We start from the raw sequence: 18,494 nt of genomic DNA on the forward strand, positions 1-18,494 counted from the left end.
GCATGTGCGTGCCTGGCCGTGTCCGATCCAAATAGATTCGCCTCACGTCACCTTCCTACCCACCCACCATCACCACCACCACCATCAACCCACCTCCCCGTGCACATAAAACATTCATAGGAGTGCAGCCCCCTGCGCTGCAAGAAATGTCCGAGTGCATGAATCCCCCGGTCTCTGCCCTCCGTCCCTCTGGATCCCGAAAGTCCATCAGTTATGTAAAAACTGCGCATCTTCCAAGATATCTGTGTTCATCCGCGTCAGGGATCGTGTGGAAACTACGGCAGGTACCTGAACCCAGGCCGGTGAAATAAATCAATCACATCTGCTTTGACTGGCATGATTTCAAATTCCACTTCTGAGAGTTAAAAGAAATATTTTTTGCAGCGTGATACAGAAAACATAAAACATTCATCTTCTCTCTCTCTCTCTCTCTCTGTCTCTCCCTCTCTATCTCCCTCTCTCACCTCGCTGCCCCGCCCTCCCTTTCCCACCTCCCTGTGGTAAACGCACACTAACGCGCACCAGTGCGCATCCACCGCACACTTTTCTCTGTGTACTTGGGAAATATACAACAAGGCAAGTGATCGGACTGGATTTGCTGCTGCGATTTGAAAAAGATGGATCAAATTGTGCGTCTGCGCTGATTCTCCACTTCTTCCCCCCTCTTCACACTTCCAGCTCTTCTTCTCCGGGAGCTGTTCGCGCGTCCTGTATTTTTTTGGGGAGGTGTCGACTGGTGCGATCCCAATTTGGATGTTTATTGCTGACTATCCTGTTTTCTGAATCCCTCGCCCAAATGACTGAGCTCGGGTGCAGCCGGAGACGCGTCTCCCCACTCGGGCAGACCTTCGGGTAAAGTTTGAAGGGTGCCGGGGTGCTTTATCCTGTCCGTCTCCCACCGTGCACTGGATTTGCAATCACCCACACAATTGCAATAAACGTCGGATACCCTTTCTGTCTCTGCGCACGCTGGGATTCACTCGCCTTGGATTTTACAGCTTCTGGATTTTCACCCGCATCTAAATCATGAAGACCGTTATTATTGATGGTGAGTACGGCTGCACATTAGACAATTAGACATTAGACACCTTTTTTTTGTAAAGTTTGAAGCAGACAGTATAAATCTGCTGGGTTAATGCGCACTGATAAAAAAAAAAAAACCCACATCGGGCAGGAGAAGATAAATCACACGTCCTAATTGGAGTTACTCTCCTGGCTCCTCCAGGGTTTGGTTGATCTGGTGCATCACTGAGAATGTGCGCAATAAAAAAAAAAACACCTAATCTGCACAGTAACAAGTGAACATTGTATTTCTGCTGCGGACTAACAAGCACAGTCGATGCAGGTTATAGATGTTGCGGCTGTAAACGACCTTGACTCAGTGGCTCTTAATTGAGTCATAATTCAGGGCAGATTTTGTGCGCGCCCCTTTATTCCTCCTCCTCCTCCCTCCTCCCTCCTCTTGTGCCATGCGCGTGCCCGTGCGCGACAGTGGTGGTCAATATGCTGTGCGTGATATAGCAACTTAACCCGGGGTATCCGCTCCTGCCCCTCTGGAAGCTGCAGGCTGAGCTTTTGAAGAAGTCTGCAGATGGTGCGCCTGGCGGCTCAGAAATAACCAACCAGCTTCTTGGCTCATAATTGTGGTTGTTTGTGGCATCGTCCCACTCAGGGTGCGTGAGAGGAAGCCGGGTGTTTACAGCTTCCACCAACCGGACCTGCTTCTCTAATAATCGCAGGCTCGGCTTCAGCCCCCGCCGGAAATGGCTAAAGAACTTCATTTCTTGGCAGCAGTGTGCCTTTAGGCTTTGTGCGCATATGAGGGCTGGGGAGGAAGAAGCACCTGGTGTGTCAGTGCGTGTGTGTTCCTGCAGGCCTGGATGTGTTACTGTGTCTAATGCAGTGCGGAGAGAGGAACACTGATATGTGGCGTGTGTTGTTGGAAAAGCATGCACCGTGATGAGATAAGTGCATTTGCGCAACATCCAAATTGTTCCATCACGAGTTGATGGAAAACATTCATCTCCACCCTGCCCCACCCCTGCACACACTGCCTCATAACACACACATGCAGCTATCCTTGTTAGGACAATGTCTTCCAGTGGACAGCCCAATCCCAACCCAACCCGTGACCCCTTAACCAGCATCTCACAAATGACGCTTTGCCTCATTAGTCCCTATGAGGTCTACTGCTCCAGACAAGGTCAGTGCCTACACTGGAAAAGGTCCCAAAGAGCTAACAGAATGCATACACACACAAACACACACACACGCAGTCCTTATGCAACAGGATGTGCACACTCTCTCTTCCTTGTTCATTACTTGGCTAAAACTGTGGGATTATGGTGAAACAGCTCCAGATTACGAGCCTGCCGAGTAACTTTGATTTTCCTCGTTGTGAAATGCAAAGAGGCACATCCACTTGTGCATTCTCTTTGATATGTCAGGGGGTGATGCAAATTCAAGTGCACACCCCTCCATTGGCACAGAAAGGCTCTGGGTCTCACAGACCCTACAGGAAGGTTTTCATCATCCAACTGCTGGTGTGATTTAACACCGAGCCCCTGACTTACACCTACAGTATGTCTGATTCCTTTTTTTTTTTTTCTTGTTGCAATTATAATTGGTATCCATCTCTCAGGCTCCTGATTTGGCGGGTGAAAATATGACCTGTCGTGTCTTGTGTTTAAAGTGTCAGAGAGAGGTGGGACTTTAATTTACACTGTTTTTCAGCCAGTCAGCATATGATCAAATGCCTCTGTGGGAAAGCTGTTGCTCTGGGGTGCTGTTGCTCCCCTTCTGCTGCCAAGCAAAGCCAATAAAGCCCAAATGAATGGATAAAACCATTATGGTGGAACTGAAAGCTTTCTCTTCAGAGGTTTTAAACCACTACATAATGAGGGCGGGTTTCTTTTTCGTCAATTAGTTAACTTTGTTATTGTTTTTGCCAAAGAACGCTGCCCCATTTTAAAAAAAAAATAGGGCACAAGATGCACTATCTGAGGACGTGAGATAATTGTCTAGAACATGTAAAGCCATGAAGGAAAAGTTGGCATGCAATGAAGTTAGAACAAAAGCTGATTTCAACGGCACAGTGAAATAGATCCATCTGTGTGTTTGTATGTGAGGGATAACGTGCCTGCGGTGTTTCTCAGAGTGTTTTTACCGGGAGGTCTGGGGAAAGAAGAGGCCGTGACGGGAAACCTTAAGAAAGGAAGATAGAATGCATGTAAAATTCAGGAGTGTGAAGGTTATGCAACTTTTCATGCCTGCCATGCATCTGACTCTCCACCATGCGTCCTCCGCTCAGTGTCTTTTAACCACGCCAGCACTGAAACTGCATGGAAGCTCCAGAATGCAGAGAAAAAAGAATGAGCAGCTCCTGAAATTCCCTGAGGAATCTTGTTTTCATTCTTGTGAGCTCCAGTTGAGGTTCGTTCCATCTTAATTGGCTAAAGTCAGGGATGAAGCACAACTCTTCTCTTGAGGTATTCAAGGGAAACGTGTATAATTTCTGCATTCCTCTTGTTAAAAATTATTATCATATCTGTAGCTGGGAACATTCCTGATCAATACTCACTGATTACTCCACCAGGCAAAGAGATTTCTAGTTTTCAGCCAGAATTTCAAGACGCTCCCAGTCTCTGTGGTCTCATTCATTTAAAGTCTTTAACAATCGAGGATGTACGAGCAAGACCTTTCAACTGTGAAGACTAATAAGCCTCATTACCTTCGCCGCTCCAAGGAGAGGACGTAATAAATCCCACTAATGTTCTCGCCATTCCTTCTGGTCACCATCAGAGGTTGGGGACTTGAGTCGAACTGTTTGACTCAAGGGTCAGATTGAAGGTCTTTAGAGTTCCTTGACTAAAATTGAAGAAATACTTGAGTTGACTTTAAGTTGGTATTCATGACTCTCTGCTTCACTTGACGCAGATGACTCAAAATGAGTTTGCATCGTGTTTTTCGAGATATTGAGAAGATGCAGTACTGGCTCTTCTATCAGAAGGAAAAATCCCAGCTGTCTAACACAATACTGCGACCTGAGGTCACCAGGACACTTAAACACAGACTAACATACCTGTAGCATGTGTATAACAATCAGGCACTCTTCACTCACACACTCCACAAAGACACAATAAACTACACCCACGCAGGTCACCCACAAGACCACTACACTCAAAATGGACTGTTAATGAATTCGACTGAAGACAGCGTTTGTTATGTTATTATAAATGTCCAATCGTCCCCGAATTTTAAAAAGAAATGAGGACTACATAGTCCCCAGCCTCCGGTGTAAAGCTATTGGCTGCACATAGTTTTCCATGGTGCAGATTCACGCCTCTAATTCACCGAGCCTCGCTTCCATTGAAACGACTTTCACACGTAGGCTACCATTATTGCTAAAGGAGGCCGAGTTAGCAGAGGAGAGTGATAGGAAGAGAGAGAGAGAGAGACAGAGCAAAGCTGCTAAGCTTAAGTAACTAGCAGATCTGAACTGCATGCAAACAACTGTGGGATTAGTGAGGACCGAGAGCTAAGAGTGAGTCTCTTATGAAAACAGCAGCAATGCTAGCGGTAGCAATTTATAAAAATGAGATATTCTATGGAATGCACTAACAATAATAATACAAAGAGTGATCATGATAGTGATAGTGAGTGTTGTGACTCTTTGGCTGTGACAGCAGTTTGTGAGAACAGGTAAAAACTGAGTCTAGAAAGAAACGTATAAATACAGACGCTGCTCGTGACATGTCTCACCTCTGCCACTAGAGGTCCATCAGGGTCACAGGGTCATTGGGGGTAATTGTCCAGCTGTGATGAAGTTGAGGTCAACAGGAGACAAAGACATCATGAGAGCAACATGTGGTTTTGTCCTCAACACGGTCTGAACGCTGCACATCAGCACATCATCCTTGGCGATGGCGGTTCGATGCAGTTCCGACTTTCAGCCTCGGCTCCACTCGTCTTTGTGTTATCTGCACGACACCGAATTTCCTGTTCCCTAACAACAGAATCTGTTTGTTTATCTCGCAAGTCAATGACATCCACATCTAATTACACGTTTACGTGTTCGCTCAGATTGATAATCAAAGCTTCTTAGCAACAGATAGTAACTCTTTGATAACAGTGTTTAAGACTTTCAATCCATGGAAATAGATCCACAGTGTTGTGCACAACTGATAATTATGGGGTTTTGCATGGCAGCTTAGTTATACTGTACATTATCAATGCACAACACAGTGTTCCACATTTTATTATAGTTTTATGACCAATTTTATGGACTTTGGTTTGTAATTGTAAAGGGATGTTATTCTAGAAATGTTGCTTTGAATAAGTGTTTATTACAGTGATCACATAGAAGCTGTGTGTGTGTGTGTGTGTGTGTGTGTGTGTGTGTGTGTGTGTGTGTGTGTCGTACATAAGAGATTTCAGAGTCCATGTTCTGCTGTGAGCTGATTGACTGCTCAAAGTCTAAAGCATGAAGATGTCAGTACTTTATGGGGCAGAGCTGAGGTGGTGTTAATGCCTTAGTTACAGTGACAGACTGCAGCAGGCTATCTGAGAGAGGATCTGCTGTGTTCACTGCATCCTGATGAGCACGCTCCTCCGGGGGCTTCTTTTAATTGGCCGCGCCCCTCAAGTACCAACTACATTTGTTTATACGGTGCATGCAAAGACATCCGTGAGCACACACACACACACACACACACACACACACACATAGAGCGATTCCCACTGATACTCACAGAGGCATGCTGGCCTCAGATATCCTTGGAACCATCCGCTGTAGGTTATCCCAGTCTCCCAGCCCTTCACTGCTAATCAGCAAGACAGAGGGACTAAGTGGATAAACGAGTAAAATTCTATTTGTTTATACAGAGGAAGCTAAGGGGGAGGAAAGAAAAATACAGAAAGAAGCAGAAATGGAATCCACCATTCCCCCAGATTACCAGTGTTTAATCCTCTTTGTGTGTTATTATTATTGTACCGTCAGAATATTTGGAGGGACAACGAGCAGAATCACACTGAAGACGAGAACCAGCGCCCTCCCTGCACTCCTGTCCTCTTAATGAAAAATAAAACATGTCAATAACAGTTGGTTGTTAAGGAGGGCGTGGGAGAAGACGCGAGGCCGGATGAATTGGCGTTATGCAATGCAAGGGCAGTGAGGTGGGTGGAGTCTTAATGGGGGGGATTTATTTATGTCTTTCTTACCAAAATCCCCTGCCACCGTATCATAATCATGATGCCTACACATGCAACAGCAGAGAGAGCGGATGCCTGACCTCTTCCATCAGGGCTGCATTCACACCAGAGTCGTGACACACACCGACCGGCTGAGCCAGCACGGATGCCCCCCCCAGGGGAGGTGAATATTCATCTGTTGATTCCTCTGACACGGCAATAACATTATATGGCTGCATGCACAAACAGAGCCGGCTAATTTGTCCCCAAAAGAACAAAACAAAAAAAAAAACATGGCTCATCTCACTCCACCACAGCGTCGTCTTTCAATCCAGGGGGTTTGACAGTCGTTCTCTCGGAACTCGCCGTGCCCTCTCCTCCGTCCGTGCACCCATGAAAGTTGCATGCTCGCTCTAATCCCACTGCCGACGTGAAAGTGTGCGCCGGGTTCACCTGAGCGATGAAGGCGCTGATTATACCACAATGGGGAGGTTGACTGATGGCCCAGTAAATTATTAATTAGACAGAGCAGAAGCCGCTCTTAAATTAGACGCATGGATGGAGTCGTTGTCGTCCTTATAAGTCAGGCTCCGCTCTCCGCTCCTCTTGTCTGCCGGCTGCAGTGCCACTAAGATGGATAAAGTGACCGACTGCTCTAAGACGTGAGCACGGACGCATCATCGATCACTTTGTTACCAGGAGGTCGCAGATAACCGATAGGTAGATAGATAGATGATCAGAAGCTATACTCAGTCAGTATTTGCTTTTAACTGCAGGCCTGTGAAATGTTCAGCTGATTTTTTTTTAGAGGGAGGATATCCTGAGGAGGAAGCTCAGATTTTTTTTATGTTTTTGCTTCCCCCCACGGATGGATAAATATTCTCTGGTATTTTTAGCCATGTTGATCTCATTAGCGTTAGTGATGCAAAATGGACTCCCCACCAATTCTTCTGATCATCCTGTGTGAGTCCGCCTGATTAGTTTGCAAACTCGACAGATGGGAGTCGGTGTTTTTGATGCTGCGTCAAACCCTGGCAACACATCATGGAGGCTCTTAAGCCACTAGGGGGGGTGGGGGGGGGGGGGGGTGGGGACACCTTTCTTTACCGTATGAATTGTTGGATCCTACTCTTCTCATTATTCATTTCCACTAATGGCCACATTCTAAAGAACCACTTCACAGGAACTCTGTGACTTGCATAAATAGCTGCTTATATAGGTTTTTTTTTTTTTTTTTTTCATGTGAAGGACAAATACGGCGGGCTGAATTCACACAGTGCATATTTCAGCGAGCTTTCAAAGCGGAGCTCCACAGTGCAGCGTGAAAGGAAAAGAGGCACCTTGAGATGATGGAGTAAGGATCCCATTTAATGACAGGGAGGGCGGCTTACTGAGAAAGAGAGGCTAGACAAACCATAAATTAGATGGATAGAAAGCTGAATTGCTATTATATCTATCCATCTCTCCGGCACCAGGAATCTATACTATCGCATCCTCAGATCTACCTAAACAATAAATAAGTAAAAAGAAATAAAAACAAACATAAAAGTCTGATACAGGGAGGTGTTATTTGACAGATTGTCCCCAGCACAAATCATATCGTCTGAGTTTTTTCTCATTCATTTGGATTTTCGACCTTCGACGTGCAGCGCAGCGGGAGGTTTATCTGTTCAAGTTGTCTCCCTACACACGTTCAATTTGTGACTCAAACTGTTTTAGAGGACGATCACGATCTTACACGAGCACGATGCGGAAACTTGAAACCTCCGGCGTACGTCCGCTGAGAACAGACCTTCTCATCAAAGTAGGAATCATCTATTATCCAGCAGGAACAGATGTTATTTTAAGAATATTTAATGAGATAATTGAAGATTTGTTGAGGAAAATAAACATCTCAGACAAATTATTATTCCGAGCAGAGTTGGGTTTTTTTAAATATCTAAAACATCAAGTGGAATTATCTGTTTTCTTTGGCAGGAGGTAACGGCTGCAGAATAAGTACGATTTGAGTCAATATTAGTCATTAGATGGAAGTTTCCTGCAGAGTATCAGAAATATTCATTAGTACAGACAGAATCCTGAATTTTACATTGTGCCATACTCCCATTAAAGATGGAGGAGCAACTAAGCCTCTCCGACAAGTTGCACTTTCACAGTCACATTGCAGAACATCCGCAGCAGCAGTATGTCTCTCTCAGTGCACGGGCGCCACTTCTATGTACGGTGGGGGGGGGCTTGTTCAAAGGGAAACCGGCCTTCACTCGCCGGCTCAGAGGAAATTGATCCCTTGTAGATGTGAAAGCTCGTTCCATAGGTGCTAAACATATATAACACCTAAACCGTTCCGCTGGCTTTTATACAAGAATTGCACAAATTTCAGGTGGCAGATATAACCTCCTTTCATACACAAATCAATGTCCTCAATTGCGGGCGGGAGTAAAACGATTTGTCGAGCAGGGAAACGCATAATCCTGCCACCGCTGCAGGAGCAAAGTGAGACTTTCTGCAGACGCTCGCGAGCATAAAAGTGGAATCAATGGGCGGTCCCACTTGTCTGCAGCAATACCAGTGGCCTATAACCTGCACTTTGAAAGAGCAACTCTATTGTTTATCTGCATGTAACTGAACAGGGCAAAATACAGTATGAGGGAAAGGCAGCTCTCTCTCTCCATGATGTTGTTAACGTCTGTGTTCAGGGACGTCCGTGTGAATCAGGTCTCCGTTATCTCAGGGGCCACAAAGTAGGTTACTCTTATTAAAATGCAAATCTGACAAGTGTGTTTCGCTGCTTCTCTCTTTTGTTCGTGCATTTTCCTTCTGATTCTTTACAATCCTTCCGTTGCTTATTCTTTCTCTCGCTCCCCATACATTGTGTTGGTCACTTATTCTGTTACTGTCTCTCTCACTCACTCACACACACACACTGTCGCTCCTCTCTCTGTCTTCACTCTCAGGTGTAAATGCTGATTATCTTGTGCAGATATCAGACCACGGCAAATTAAATGTGACCGCAGCTAGCCTGCCAGGACGTCCATTATAATGATATCTGTAATCTGCTGGCTCAGGGGAAGCGGTGGGGAGGGGAGGGACGATACAGGGAGGATGGCGGAGGGGGATTCGGTGTGGCCAGCGGGAGACGAGCGGACGTGGATTTTCCTGCTCTGATGAGGTTTCACGTGGACAGCTGGACCATATGTCGTCCATGGATTTAAATCCCACGAACCACAAAAACCATCCAAGGCCGTAATCGTATCCAGAGGTCGGAGGTCATGAACCTTTGTAGGGTACAAAAAATGCACAATGTGCTGGAGTTTTATTGCTGAATTTAGTCGGTTCCATCAGTTCTAGTGTGTAGTGCGTAATAATCTTTTAGGGCTATGAGAATAAAGTCTTTACATCACAAAAATAAAGTTGTAATCTAGAATGAAGTTGTGATATTGTGAGAAAAAAGTTGTTATTTTACAAGAAGTCATAATGGTAAAATAACAACTTCGTAATTTAAGGCTATGCTTCATGTTTAAGGGGGAATATGAGAAGATCAGCATCTTCCTCCAAAATAATGAATTACAACTGTATTCTAGAAATATTGCAACTCCACATTTTTCCTTGTGATATGAGTTTTTATCTCATCAAATTGTGTATTTATTCTTGTAATGTCATGACTTTCTCTCTGCAAATCCATGAATATGTTTTTTCTTGGAATGAGCCTAATACTCAGTCATAAAAAAACAATAATGACAACCTCCCTTTTTTTCCACTTTTTTTGTATTCCCAGCAATTCTGCTCGAATCACAACATCCATCACTTCCTGTACAAATTCTACTGTTAAAAGCATAAAATATAGAGGCTCCTTTTTCATTTCTTCTGATATGATACAACAACCGAGTCTCATGGAAATTTATCCATTTGAAATGTATCCGTTTGAAAATATCGCCCATGGTTATTTGCGGGCACTGTGCAGGATCGGAACAAGAGAATTCGGATCCTGCAGTGCAGCTCTGAGCACATTAGAGCAGATGGAAGACCTGTGTAAAAAAAAAAAAAAAACGTAGAGCAGAAAACTCATGAGTGCGAAGATCGTACTCGGGATGCGTCGCTGTCACACAGACACATCACCTCGGCTCCGTTTCCAAAACCTCTAATCAGAAACGGTGCTTGTTTTCACATGCCTGTACGAGTTCCCAGCAAAGCCCATCATCACAGCAATTATTCCAGTGAGGGAGACGAGCTCTGCCAACACTCCATCACTGAGCTGTAAACAAATTATGCTGAGGGGTCTTGATGATGTCTGTGTGAGAAATGAAATAGTCTGATCCCAAATCTGATGGTCCCGCTGTGCTGAGTTGAGCTCCTCAGCCAGCAGATACTCACGGGGGGCGGGTGTCGCCACCAGGAGGAAGCTGGTGGTGGCAGTCGTCCCTTCCAGGTGTTCCAGAGCGTATCTGCATTGGTTTTTTGCATTTTAAAGCTGTATTTACTAATTTTGCATCTCTCAACCGAAAGTGTAAACCCCTCCCGAGCGTTTTGGAAGATCAGTGTTGACAGATCAAGCCTTTGAATCAAAGGCTACATCCACATATCCATAAATTTCTCTTCTCGGTGATGTTCACCGCAGACTTTGACGCAATCTCACACATTTGCTTCTTTCTGATCAGTTATGACTTGATAACGATAACGTTTTTGTGGACGGAGGGCAGTTTAGTTTTGAAAATGAGAAGCCTTTTAAATTTCAATGCCACTAAAATTCTGAATTTTAAAATGCTGTAACAAACTAAAACGTATGAATTTAGTCAAAGTCCACCTGGGACCTTCAGGAAGTACTTAAAGAATCTACAGCCTCATGTATCTTTATTCCACTTGATGCCGTTGAGTCTGAGGAGGTTGAGTTTCCGACATGATTTTGTAATTAGTCAAACAAACGGCGGCCTGTGTTTTGATGTATCGCATGTTTAAGCCCTTTTGTCAAGTGGAAATTTCTCGCGGTTTTCAATAAATCTTTCAGTGGTTTTGCCGCAGGTAATTGACAGGTTATGTTTTCTCCCCCTCCATCGCTCCCTTGGAGGGCATTAGCATATTGAGTTTCGTGCCTGACTGTGAAGCGATTCCCACCATGCCTTTAAAAGGCATCGCATGAATAGGCGGCACATTGCACAGCCGAGAAATAGGAGACGGGGGAGAGAGAGAGATAGAGAGAGAGAGAGAGGGAGAGGGAGAGAGAGGGAGAGCAGGGTCGTCTTTTTTCTGAGCTCAACACATGCGTAGACACACACACACACACACTGGCTGATAGGACCCCCTACTGCTTCCAGACTCACACAATGTTTAAGATGTGGACTTGATTTCCAGTCGGGGTGAGTACATGAGTACATTCCCGTCTCCCATTGTTAACTCAGGAGAAAGATAAACCTCCAGAGCCTCCCGTGGTTTCTCTCTCGTTTGTTGTCGACTCTGGAAAGATGGTGGAATTAGAGCAAGAGACTCTTCACACCCCCCCAAAAAATGTTTCCTCTTAGAGTCGTTGCCAGTGTTTAGATCAAACATGAACAGCCCATTGTGCCATTTAATGCTTTTATGAGATCGCTGATAAATAACGTGTCGCCTCATGCACTGTTTACTTCAACAACAACCTTAAATTTCAGGGTTTTCACTCACACACCAGGATGAAGGAGAGGAAATGAAGCTCCAGTGATCAAATGTCTTTCTGCAAACATGATCATCTTTCAGATAAAACTACTTCATCAGAGACGCTGCTGTATATAATCCACAGTGGCTGCTTTTGAAATCAATTACACCACAGAGCAATCACACTTATATAAATATAGAGTAGAGAGCTCGGGAAAAGGCCTCAAACATCCGTTATGTCAACATTACGGCACACAAAGGTTATTTAATATAAAAACATGGATGCATACATTTCAAAGAATTCAAGGATGCATCACAGCCGAGATCACAAAACTAAATAAATATAAATCTGAACACATCTGTGCTTTAGAGAAATAATTATCTGTATAAAAGTTACAGTGCAGGAAATACTTTTGCTTTCAAACTGAAAAAGTCAAGGTTGAAATCTCTGCTGCTGAGATGTTCTTCGTCCTTCACAAAAACACAGGTGAAGGAGATTTTATTCTCAGTGCTCAAAGAATCCAACACTTGAATCTGAAAAGAAACGTGTCCTTCCGGAAAAAAAAGTCTGAGTTACTCTGGTTACCAAACGTGATCCAAACACCTCAAGTTTTTTAATTCAGGTTTTGTCTTATTCTGAGTTGATTCAGCCTCAGTCCACAGACATGCAGACTGAGGCCTAAATCCACCATAGGTGTGAGAGTGGGCTGCAGCCCTGTCCGGGGTTTACCCAGCTGGGGTTGGTTCCAGCCCACCTCCAGCCGACCGTCACAGGATAAGTGGTCTAGGTAATGAATGGATGGAGTTTTCAAGGAGTCCCTGTTATATCACTCAGCAGTTTTTATAGACCCTCTTGGTTCCTGTTTTGATGGTTGATTTGGGAGCTTTGGGGGAAGAGGATAAAATGATCGAGATTCCTGTTTGTTGCTTCTCAAAGAACTAAATTCGATCCAGGAGCAAATCCTCTGGGCAGCCAAACTTAATGTACGAGCTCGGCTCCATTAAGAACCGTTAAGACGTAAACATTCGGAAATTCGAGGAGGTCACTTGCGGTATCACAGTATTTCCCGTCAAGGGAGTCGATCTACAGACAATGTCGTAATACAGAGACCTGTTATTTCAAAAGCCATAGCATCGTGCATTAGAAACCATAAACAGCCTCCAGTGTGAGAGCACCTCACCACCGGCCCCGGCATTACTCAGCAAATGGAGACTGGAAACTTTATTGCAGATGAGCGGATGGAAGCAGATATGGTTTACTGACATTGACTTTATGGGGCTTCCTCAAAGTAGCCTTATTGACTGAATCTGCAAGGTTATTATTATTATTGGAGAAGCATTTATTGGGCAAACATTGTCATCGAAGGCTGAAATAAAAATGATGCGTTTGTGTGGAAATCATCACGTTTTATTCTTGTGAGGCTTCAGAAAACAGGCACACTTTCGCTTTTGTAATTTTTCTCCCAATTCTGCTGGAGCCATATTTCTTTCCACTCATCCCAAGGACATGTTTACTTTATTATGACAGGAAGATGACTTCCTCTCCAACCGCAGACAATAGACCCTGTTGACGTTTCATCCGCTTCAGTGGAAACTTTCCTCTAACATTATGTAACTGACATTGAAACAACTCATCTAGAAAGATTCAGCAGCTCTCTAATTATGTTCCTTTCATATCAGAGCAGTGAGCGAGTGCTGCCTGATGTGGTTCTGGAATATGTGATACCCTCTTTATTACCGAATGGGTGTACGCAGCCCTCCCTCTGCCATCGCTGTGCAAACTATCCTTCATTGCACCTCCTTCTCAATGAGATAGCCGTGCATATTGGGACTGTATTACAGTTTTGAATCCTCATCCACTTAACAGGAGAATCAGCTCAGTTTACGACTAATTAAAGTCATCACAGGGGGCACATGCTAATGCATTTTTGCACAGATAACAGAAACACGGGCAGCGTCGGCAGCCGGTCTCATTTCACCGGCAGGTCAAGATGATGGTAATTAACTGGGTATTAAAGTCGCAGCACAACGCGTTCGCCAGTTCTTGAGACAAAATGGAGGCTGTGGTGTGGCGCGCTGAGACGGGTGTGATCAAAACTCAAGATTTCACTTTTTAGTTCAAAAGCTCTCTTTGAGGAAAAGATAAATAATGTCAGCAATAAAACAGAGGTGCAGAGGATGTGCTGATGTTAATATTACATGAGAAGAGCTCCATTGTTTAACTTAAGTGGTGAATCGACTTCTAAGCACCTGCATGAATACAAATGCTAATAACTTTTACTTTGTTTACCGACCCTTGATGATAAGGAAATGTTTGGATATAAGAGCAGAACCAACAGAAGGGAAAGGTTGAAAATCTGTAATACATTTGCAAAAGTCAAAAAAAGGCTGTTTTCCAACTGCAGATGCAGCTGGAGACTCATTTGTATTACACTGCCTCGCGTTGCAGCTTTTCTCAAGGGTAACTCTTGGGAAAAATTATAGGTTACATCATCAGAATTTACATAAAATTGTCTGGCAATTAACTGAGTTTTGGGCCAGTTATTTACCAGGTTGTTTCTGCTTTATAACATTTTCGTTATCTGAAATTCTAATGGAGGATTATGCAGGTTAAATGCATGAAGGACGTCCATAATGGCTACGACTGCGCACACGTAGCCGTTATTACTGTGCAGCCATTATTACTGTGCAGCCATTATTTCAGAAACAGTGGAAGACCACATTCCCATCATATACACCGTAATGGTGAAATCCAGCCAGGTGCAGTGTGTGTCCCTCTGCAGGGACACAAACAGGAACAAGCTGAAATTACATGGATAAATATTCAGTGTCCAGATGTGGATTTAATTTAAAAAAACAAAACCTAGTGTCTGTCACAAGGAGCAAGATGGAAGCAGCAGGTTTTAAGAGCTGCACCATCCAAGGTAAGCGGCTGCTAAGCTGAGTCTGCAGTTATCGTCTCACATCCACTGAGCTGGATAACGGAAGAAGGGAAAGGAAAACAAGGGGCCAGGCATTCTGTTGCCAGATTGACTCCATCTTCAAAGAGATATTAACATAACGGCAGTTTCCTTTTTATCTGGCTTTAATTTCAAGGATGCCATCCCAAATTAAAACGCAACGCAACTGAGGTGAACCTAAAATATCAGAAACACAATGGAAGGAGGATAAAAAAAACAGAGGAAGACACTGATCGGCATGAAAAACAACATCTCTCTCATCGACTGCACGTGCTTTTCTATTCTGGTACTCGCCAGGTTTTATTAGATCAATCCAAATCACGTGATATCTAAATAAAACCCGAATACTAATAGACTCTTGTAAATTATGACTGGTTGTCGAGAAAATAAAAGACTAGTTACAGGTTTAATAATACAATCATGGTCCTGTCAGGTTTGTTTACGTTCAGCCAGAATAAGATTAGAAGTGCATGAAATCGAGCCGCGCTGAAAGGAACACGTTGAGCCATATTGTTATGTTCCTGCTTGTTTAGAGAAATTAATATTTGAATGTTTGTTGGTACCAACAGGTAGAAAACCTAATAACAATAAATCTCAATATTTACAAGGGCGAGCTGGTTTATGAATTTGCAGGATTCCCAGGTGGCCATGCAAATTCACCGGTACGCAAAATAGTCTCGGCAAACACTCCAAGTAACCGCTTTAATGAATGTTTTCCACGTCGACAACAAAAACTCACGACTTGCAGCTGTTCCCCCAACTCCGTTTGTTTTCTTTATTCAAAAATGATCCTCTGATGAGTCAATGCCGGCTCCCAAATGCGACGGGGAAATTAAAACTAAGAGAATCCAAGTGCATCTTGTTCTGAATACCAAATAGAGTTTTTAAATAAAGCCCATATAAAGCTTTTTTTTTTTTGGGATCACCAGAGGAATAGAAAGACTCTGCGTTGACTGCCACCTCACAACAAAAACAACAGCCTCACCTTTCTTTGTGTCACCTCAGCTCCCTATACATTTCAGCGGCCTTGCGCTGCTTTGAAAGTTTCGTCGCCTTCTGTGTTTGGGTCTCGAAACTTGTCACACATTTTAACCGTGTCCCCTCGGCAGGAGCCCACGTATCTCCTCCTTCTCGGCGGAGCCAACCAACAGTGCGATGTTAGAGATTGAGTGTCACAACATCTTCCTTAGCTTCTCAAGAGCGGATTTCAGCCGCCGTCACTGAGCGTGTTTAAGATAAAACGATTCGAGATTCAAGATCAGACCGCAGCAGAGAACTTCAGGATCTGAGGAGGCGAGGGGAAGCTTGCATACTAATGCTGTCCTCCGCGTTCTTGTTTCGCTCTCACTACTTTACATAAGAATCTTTATCCAGACTTTAGAATCCGCAGTCTCCATGTAACAACGCCTCCTACACAACACGCCCCATATTCCCCTGCAAGTGGAGTTCTCGTCAATCAACACGCTGATTCTGTCTCCATGCTGTGCAATCCATGATTCCTGTCCGACTCCATATTTCACATCGATGTTAACCTGATAGACGTATGTGGAATGCTTGGAAGTATTTATGGTACAGTGAAAGTAATAACCGACAGTATATTGACTTGGCTAATGGACTTAGAAACGAGGGTATTATGAAGATAAATGGGAAGTCTGTGGTATATTTGTGTCATTAACTACATAGTGTAATGGTGAATACCCGAGGAGGTGGTGAGACGGGTTATCTGTCTGACAAAAGGTGATGAAAACAGATGAAAGTGACTGATGCCGACAGTCTCTCAGCGTGAGGGGGAGGAGAGATGGATAATTTGGTGGTTTTCACTGACCCACACAGCTGGACGTAGCCTTGGTGATGTGTTGAGATACGCTGCGAAGGAAAAATGTTCATTTCACGCAGTTCAGGCCGTCAGTCTTGTCTTTTTTAATAACAGGGTCCTCACCAAGTTAAGTCCTGAAAAAGAAGTAAGACACATGAGCAGTCTGAGTTACACAAGTGAAGTGAGGCAAAGAGTAAAAATGATCCTCCGGGAATCCATCGATTCTGTGGAGCAGCTGGTTCAACTTGGACCTGCTGTCGAAACTGTGGTTTGCATGCACATATTTTTCTTCTGTGCAATGAGTGATTATTATTACAGACGTTTCCAGTTTGGATTTGTGTCCAACTGAGCTAATGAAGTATTTACAGCCTGTCTTATCGCCAGACCGCTAATGTTCCCAAACCTAAGTGATTCATTTTTGTGATGCAAATTAGTTTCATAGAGAAGTCTATTTGTTTTTGGTTTTGTTTTGGTGAGTGGTACAAACAGCGAAACATATACAATAATAGCGCTGGTCACCTGTTTATTCAAAGTCTTTTGAACATATTGCTTTTCCACATTGCACCAAATTCGACTCTGCACTTCCTGTGGCCTTTAGAGATACACCTGCCAAGTGTGAAGCTGATAAGAGGAATGGTTTTTGAGATATAAAAGTCACATTAGTAGATAAATAAACCCTGGTGATGCAACTATGACAGCAGCAGGTTAATCTTTCCTTCAGAGCCACAGATTATTCATTATTTCACAGTTTTCACGGACTGAATGGTAATCATGGTGGCAGATAGCTCAACTAACTAATAAGCACAGCACAGGCTAGAAAAGTTTACTTTTGACTGTGACAATGTTGACTGACGAGAAGAAGTCACGCTGAGCGAACACCAGATTTCTTCACGATTTCGTGAGTTTTTGTCTTCTCTGAAACCCTCGGGCGTATTTTAAGATGGAGAGAACGCGGCACAAAACGATGGTATTTGACTGTGAATGCGTAATGTGAAAAGATTGGACTTGACCGCCGCTAAATGCCAAATGGCAGCGTGTAACTGCAGGGTTCCATGTTGGACAGCGAATGTCAAAACACGGCTCTGAGAGGGAAAGTGGGTCAGAAGTCAGCGTGGGACTTCTGTCTAAATACATTCACACCACCAACAAAATGCCTCAAAACAAGTTCCAGGATTCCCCAGTAACATAAAGGCAGCGTGGCTCACAGACACGTGTTCGTATTTCGGGTGACATCCACAGTCAACAGTCGCCAGAACACAACAGCTGCTGCTGCTGTTACTCGCCTGTTCTGAAGCTGCCCCGGGGAGCCCGGTGCCAGAACGGGTTTGGGCTCATCACACACCTCGTTTTGCATTTCTGTAAAGTTTGTTATGGCAGAAATGAGACGTGACAATGAAAAGAAGGGAGGGGGAGTAGAAGGCACCTCGGGATGAGGGGGCGAGGAGGTGTCTTTAAAGAGGTCTTTTAATCTCTTCCTTTTTTGTAAAGTCAGAAACGCACACGGCAGTTGATTTTCTTTTTTCTTTCTCTGACGGTATATGGGTAAAGAGAAATTGCCTCAGAAAAATTCAGCTTGACTTCTTAAAATGAAGTCGAAAAGACGGCAGGCTCATTTTGGAATTCAGAGAGCGTTTTGGTTCTCATTCGGCACAGAAGTGAAAAACCCCAAAAGTTCTTGAGGGATAATGACCTCTTGACCTGTCTCCAAATAAGAAGGATGGAGAAGGTCTCCAGTTGGCTCCTCTCTGTGCCTTTTTAAAGAGCTGCCAGTCTGCGCTCCCTATTTTATCCGAACTGCGGAGTGGCTATCCAGAGTCCACATGATTGATGTGGTCTCATCTCTCCGGCTGTCACGCTCCCCTGATGAGCAGATACTTTATTGACTGCGTTTTTGGGAGTGTGTCTTG

The 18,494-nt window shown here is 44.1% G+C and overlaps 1 protein-coding gene across 1 annotated transcript in view; it reads left to right on the forward strand.

Moving 5' to 3' along the window:
- Positions 1–505: 505 nt before the first annotated feature.
- Positions 506–18,494, forward strand: part of rtn4r (reticulon 4 receptor) — a 39,622-nt gene continuing 21,633 nt past the window's right edge. The window contains exon 1 of the mRNA XM_020099023.2: positions 506–1,048. Coding sequence (XP_019954582.1) covers positions 1,027–1,048 — 22 coding nt within the window. The 5' untranslated portion in view covers positions 506–1,026. The remainder of the gene's footprint in view (positions 1,049–18,494) is intronic.

The sequence above is a fragment of the Paralichthys olivaceus genome, chromosome 4, assembly GCF_024713975.1.
Source record: "Paralichthys olivaceus isolate ysfri-2021 chromosome 4, ASM2471397v2, whole genome shotgun sequence".
NCBI classification, from domain to species: domain Eukaryota; kingdom Metazoa; phylum Chordata; class Actinopteri; order Pleuronectiformes; family Paralichthyidae; genus Paralichthys; species Paralichthys olivaceus.